Source organism: Nesoenas mayeri (genome assembly GCF_963082525.1).
Source record: "Nesoenas mayeri genome assembly, chromosome: 1".
Lineage (NCBI taxonomy): Eukaryota > Metazoa > Chordata > Aves > Columbiformes > Columbidae > Nesoenas > Nesoenas mayeri.
This window is the reverse complement of record NC_137541.1, coordinates 108,617,950-108,624,582: the sequence shown is the minus strand read 5'-3', so window position 1 is coordinate 108,624,582 and position 6,633 is coordinate 108,617,950. Positions and strand designations below refer to the sequence as shown.

Sequence of the window (6,633 nt, the reverse complement as noted above, 5' to 3'; positions counted from 1 at the left end):
TCTTCCTGGCAGCATGTAGGCTCCGTCTCGGCTTCCAAAAATCAGGGTCCAAAGTCTGGCCATGCCTCCTCTTCCTCCCTCCTGGTGCATTGCCTCCAAACCCTCCAGCCCCTCACTATCCCCCAGCCCAGGACCTAGCCACTGCTTGCTGTAGGAGATGGGGGCTCACCCTAGCAAGGATGAGACACTTTTACAGTGATTCCTGTGCTGTTAGGAATATGTATACCACAGTTCAAAAATCCTTGATATTAAATATGAAAGACCTGAACCTAGCAAGGAGCAACAAGAGTGATATTTAAGGCAGTGAACATAAGGCATTTTATAAGAAATCACTATCCAGTACAGAGAAACAACCCCATAAACCACAAAATGTCAGAATCTATCCCACTGGAAAATAGCCATGAGAGAGAAGCTCTTGCAAATGCATCTCTGACCTAAGAGATAAAATTAGAAAACTCAAAGCTGACTGTTGTGAACCCAGCTTTGCATAGTCCAGCAATTTAGAAAGTTTAGATAAGTATCTCAGTTGTTGTCCTGACTTTTCTGAGGACAATAACTGTATTGGTAGCAACTTTAATGGGGCCAGGGTGTCACCCCTGAACTTTATGCTATTGATCCAAAGCAGTCAACATCAAGTTGTGTCAGTGCTTATATGAGCACAGAAATGAAGTCAGTAGACTATTCAGTTTGCTAAGAAACTTTCCCTTTAGTAGGAAAACAGTATCACTTTGCTCAAGATCCATATCTGCTTGTTTGCAAAAGTCTTTATGAAAATACTGCCATCTGAACAGTTTACATGAAAAATATCTCCAGGAAAAAAAAAAAAATGGCAGTGGCTATTCAAATGACAAACTGTAATCCATCTAACTCAAGAAGAGAGCTGGCTTGAAGGAAGCAAAAGTGCTTTTCTTCTTAAGAAAACTTTGACTTTTTCATGGAAAATTTAAAAAAAAAATAAAACAATCCTGGTCCCAAAATGTAATGTTTTGTTTCTACGAAGTGGTAACAGTGCCTCGAGTTCAGGGTTCTCAGCTTCCTTCCCTTCCATAAATTATGTTTCCATGGTGTCCCCCTTCTTTATAAAGAAGCATAGGAAGCTAACCCCATTTGCAAAAACTTAGCTTCAGTTGAACCTTCTTCCACCTTGACTGTTAGACAATATTTGACCAATCCTTGTAAAAAAAACAGTTTGTCTTACTAACATATCTATACTGATAAAATAAAATTTAAGCAAATAGAAGAATTTATCTATTTTTTGTATACATATATATGTTTATACACACAGAGATGTATATAGAATTGCAGTAATTAAATCAGTCTAAAGAAACCACCTCTCCATTTGAAAAAACTCTACCATGTAAAAATGAATGAATGCACACGGTATAAATAAATACTAGTTAAACACGTATCTTTCTGCTGAGGAAGAAAAGGCTGTTTTCTTGCATTCCCCCCTCAGCACCCCCAGTAATAGTTACGTGTTGAAGTTTTTCTGCTGCAATAAAATACGGTTTTATATGAAAATTCTTAGAAATCAAATGAAAAATTCAACCGGCCTGCCTGTATTCTGTATTTAAAAGACCTCTTCTCTTGAATTGCTCTTTTTATCCAGACAAGTCAAATACTGATGATGCTCTGTTTTTCAGCCACATATTCTCTTTTGTTAAAATCACGAGTCACCCTGCCCTATGCAGAACATGCACCCTACTTCCATTCCACTGTAAGACCCAGACACTAAGAAATGCCTAAGTTAAAACGGGTGTAGTATTTAAGGCTCAAAAATAAATGTAGGTGAAGATACCTTCAGCACAAGGCAAAACTCATCTCTGTGGAAAAAAATTGCCCATATTGTAAATAGGAGTAAGTGCTGTACCATTTCTGAGTATCATGGTGCTGGGAATTCCCTCTGCAAGTTTCCGATTTTCGCCACACATCGATTTTTATCATAAGCTGTTCTAAAATTTAAAAAGGCCAGGATATGACGTGTATCCTTTCTGTTTAGTCCAAGCAGATGGAAACCATGAGGTCCTTTCTCAGTTTGAAACTGTTCCAAAACCTGAGGTACTAATCCAACTTATTAAACTTAATTTATATAAAGTCTTGTGTCTTTACATCATGCAACATCATTTATGGCATGCTGGGCACTGACAGCTTAAGTTATGAAAATGCTGTATCACACAGCAGATCAGAGCTGGCTTTATAGCAGGTCTCATGAATTTCTTCATACAGAAAGAATAAATTTTGTGTGAGAGCATTCTGCATAGCACCCCCACAGAGCAATAGATTAAAAGTAGATTTTAGCATTTACCTCTTGCTCAACTATAAACCAGGAATTAGAATTGATAATGGCAGTTACCCATCAACAGCAATACAACTGCAGATGAACAGGAGCAGCTTTATGGATAAAAGGATTTCCTTTTTTTATTATTATTATTATTAAAGAAAACCTATCCTTTTTTCCTATTTCAAAAATTTCTAGGTTCTAGATAGAGAATGATTAGATCCATGCAGGTTATCAGCATGGATAAGGAAGACACATTTGAAGTAACACCTCTCCAGATTGCAATTCTGAAACTCCAGCAGTGAGCTTGTCCTCAGGTGCAGCAGTTCACATCACTGACCCCTCTTGACAGAAGACCTGGAAGGCACGTCTACCACAGCCGGCAGGATTCTGCCCCTCGGTTCATCGTTGTATTTGTTGGGCAATTGAAAGCTTTACGGAACTCTTCAAAGTTGCTCATAGCACCGATAACTCTGCAAAGACAAAAATAAACAAAAACAAACCAATGTGCACATTGTCTTTTGTTTAACACTACAGGCCTGTAAGTGTTTCAGTATTTTCACTTCAGGTTGAATTTTCAGGCTTCTCGTGTCATTTCTCCACAAATAAAACCAAAAAGTTCAGGAGAAGTACTCCAATTTAAGGTGAGGACAATATTGTTTCATTTTGAGCTTTGAGAAGCATCTTACTTTGCTAGAAACTCAACAAAAACTAATTGCATTTTGTGGATACTACGCCATTTAGAACAATTTTCTAATCTGACCCTTTACAGCAAAGGTGGGAGATCAGCAGTCACATTGCACAGTGGAATTTTTCTTCCAGCACCTGCCAAACAACGGCAGTCCAGCAGGTAGGAACATGTAGGAGTGTGTTTGTGCTGGAATTGATTTGATTTGGTTCATGCCAGCCCAATGCTTTTAACACCCTCTGCCCGTCCATGCACACACACACACATGCTGGCTCCTTGGGACTTCATACCCTGCAGCTGGGAGGTCTGGCATCAGCCAGCTCAGCCTCACACCCATGAGCATCCCTACTCCTCTGACACTTTGAAAAATCAATTTTCTGAGGCTTCTGCCACAACCAGCTCCCATGCTCTCTTGCTTACACAACAGATGGTGTGATACTGCAAGAGCAGCACATCCCTGCCTTGCACAAGCTAGACAATGTGTCTGCATCCCAGACTGGCACCTTCAGGCACAGGGGAAGAGCTTGCTCTTTGTATGCAGTCATCCTTGGCTCCAGCTTTCATGTCTGTATTATTTCATGCTGTTGGAAATTATTATTTTAGCATTGCTAGATTGGGGTTGTGGTGTTTGCCAATTTTTCCTGTGCTCTTAAGCATCTTGGAATTTAGTAACCTGAAATTTGCAATGGTATTAAAGTAAACAGCATCCTGAGTTAAAAGCCAAAAAGTATCTACTGAGATATTTATATGCTTTTCCACCCACTTTTTTATGCAGTGGGAGGCATTTTTCTCCATTGCAGACAATCAGCTTCTCAGCATAGCTCAGCATGGTAGAAAACATTCTTATTACATTGATTAGACTTTCTATGGGTAAGAAAATTTGCAGTCAGCTGGTGCAAAAATGTCTAAAGGTCAGTTTTGTAAGGAGAATTACAAAATTGTGTTAGGCTTCAAATAAGGTATACAGCTTTACTGTAAAAACACTGCAAATACATATTCAGGGACTGGAACAGCAAGAGCTGGTCATGCAGAACTGCTGTTAAAAATTGGGGGGAATTCTGCCTGTCATGTTGGGGATTTGACTTTGAAACTGACATTCAAAAACAGTGAAGACACATGCTAATACTGGAAAACCTGTCGATTAAGAATAAATAAACCCAGAAAAATATCTTCGTTATGTCCATGCATGTGAATTTTCTACCTGTGGGTTGATGTTAGAATCATAGAATGGTTTGGGTTGGAAGGGACCATAAAGACCATCTAGCTCCAACCCCCATGCCATGGGCAGGGACACCTTCCACTAGATCAGGTTGCCTAAAACCCCATCCAGCCTGGCCTTGAAACTCCCAGGAATGGGGGGGCATCCACAGCTTCTCTGAGCAGCCCATGCCTGTGCCTCGTCACCCTGATGGTGAAGAACGTCATTAACTGTGGGATCAGAGTGGACTGTCTAGCTTTCATCCCACTGAACTACAGCAGAGACACCTTCCTCTGAACTCTGGTCAGTCAATAGAAAGATGTACTTGCAGAGTCTAATCAAAATAATTTATTAATACAAGGATATTTGTGTATACACATACACTTTCAAAATACCTATTCTTTTAGGTCTGTGAAGAGAACCTGGGGTGACTAGCTCAGATGTTCACACCTCTGCTCAAGATGTTTCTCATTTCTCATGATCTTTTATAGTTACTTTTTATAATTACCTTAAAAGAACTGTTCGGGCTTTTTGGATAGCAAAAGCTGTCAATGCTGAAACTAGCTGTACTGCTGTTATAATCATAATGGTCTTGGGACATAAAGGCTGAGAGAAATAGATTCATATAATCTTATCTGGAATTTTCTTTCTTAGCCCAATTCCTTCACGGGTTTTTCTCATGAATGCTCTGTCCCCAGGCTTCACTGTATAGTTTGTGATTTGCATGATCTCATGGCAATGTAGCTATGTATTCATTGAGAGTATATAAACATACATATAGGTAGATAAATCTGAGGACTTTAAAAGGCAAGAGATTGATATTTTACCAAAATCTTTACAAGGGCAGGAATTATAGAAAAAAAAAAATATCCCTCTTCAGGCTGAAGATCAGCCTGATACTCGCACCCTCATTGTCATAATGTATTTTCAGTTGTTGAAAGGCATGCAGATTTACACATTGCCCCAGTTTTACCCTAGCTAGCTGGTGTAACAGGTATTGCACAAAGGTACAGTAGTGCAGATTTCCGAGCTTACATTATAATTGTGTCATCATATTTCCAGTTTCCTTATTTCTTAATTCATTAGGGTTATAAGTAACCCAAGACATGTCATACATGCCATAGTTGTATCTTTGGTGTTTTGGTGTGGCTGTGTCCAGGGAATACATCAAAGTACCCGTGAAGAAACCTCACAGCTCCCCTGTGAAGGCAGCATTGCTACTCTAACTTCACCAAGAGAGAAATGAGACAAAGGGTGCTCATAACACATAAATTTAGGCATGGAGCAGGTGGGATCCCAATTCCTTCTTTAGTCAACAGAAGGCAGTAGGAATCACCAGAAGGCAACTAATCCTGTGTATTGGAGACACCTCCATCATGAATCAGCCTGTGGAGTTAACATACTTCCCCCAAATACAGAGATAATGTAGCACTTGACTGAAGACAAGCACACAATTGTTAGTTAAGTAAACACAACTGACATATATCCCAACAGAAAAAACTTGCTCTTGGTCACACAAACTCTGTGGAGAAGCAGATAAATTAACTTTGACTTCCTAATTCTTACATAGCCTTTAAACCTCCTAACTTTTCTAGCCTCTCCTTCTTGAGGTTCAGGGGGTCTGTGGTTAGGAAAGCCTGTGGGAAGACTTTTGAGCAAAGACATGCTGTTAAGGGTGGACTACTACAGCTTCTTCAAGCAAAGGGTATCTTGAAGGGTAACTGAAGAGTTCAATCCTGAACTGAACTTACACAGTATGTTTCTCTTCGCATTATCAATATAATTTAAGGTACCCACTTTAAAGCTTTTGAGGAACTCAGGTCAATTAAATGAAGAACCCTCATGATATTCCCTATTTTCTAAACTAGAATTGCATAGAAAAAGGTGATGGATGAGACAGTTTAGATACTCTGACAATGATTATAGAACATCACAGGCATCAATGTGTGTTTTGGTTCAACTGCTTTTGAAGGGAGATGCAAGCCCCGCATTTTTACAGAAGAGCATCTGCAATACTGAAAGATAAGCTGATAAAAACAGCTCAATTTCAATCTAAACTGAGAGCACAGTCCAATTTTGTGTTTGCTCTTAAGCCCCTCTTAACATGCTAAATTTCTGCACTTGTATGTTGCAGTGATTGATTCTGTCTATATACTGAGTAAATACATTATTTGCATTACCTGAACTGAGGAGGGCTGTGAGCTCCAACATAGATTTGCTCTCTTGCAGATTCTGGTCTAAAAGAGTTGCATCTTACCTAATAAAAGATAAAAAGCAGAAATAGGTGTGTTATCTGGGATGACTTTGGAAATAAAGTAGAACATAACGTCACTGTTTGTAAGGTGGCTATGACTTACAGAATGCACAAAATGGAAAGACACCACAAACTCCTATTTTTTTCACCTTTTCCTAACTTGCTGTTTTCTGTTGGTACACCCTCATGTTTTTCAAATCCTTTAATAGATCCAG

At 39.3% G+C, this 6,633-nt stretch overlaps 1 protein-coding gene across 1 annotated transcript in view; it reads right to left on the bottom strand.

Moving 5' to 3' along the window:
• Positions 1-2,648: 2,648 nt before the first annotated feature.
• Positions 2,649-6,633, bottom strand: part of PHEX (phosphate regulating endopeptidase X-linked) — a gene marked incomplete at both ends in the record, with an annotated part of 101,149 nt that continues 97,164 nt past the window's right edge. The window contains 2 exons of the mRNA XM_080344463.1: positions 2,649-2,751; positions 6,345-6,421. Coding sequence (XP_080200589.1) covers positions 2,649-2,751; positions 6,345-6,421 — 180 coding nt within the window. The remainder of the gene's footprint in view (positions 2,752-6,344; positions 6,422-6,633) is intronic.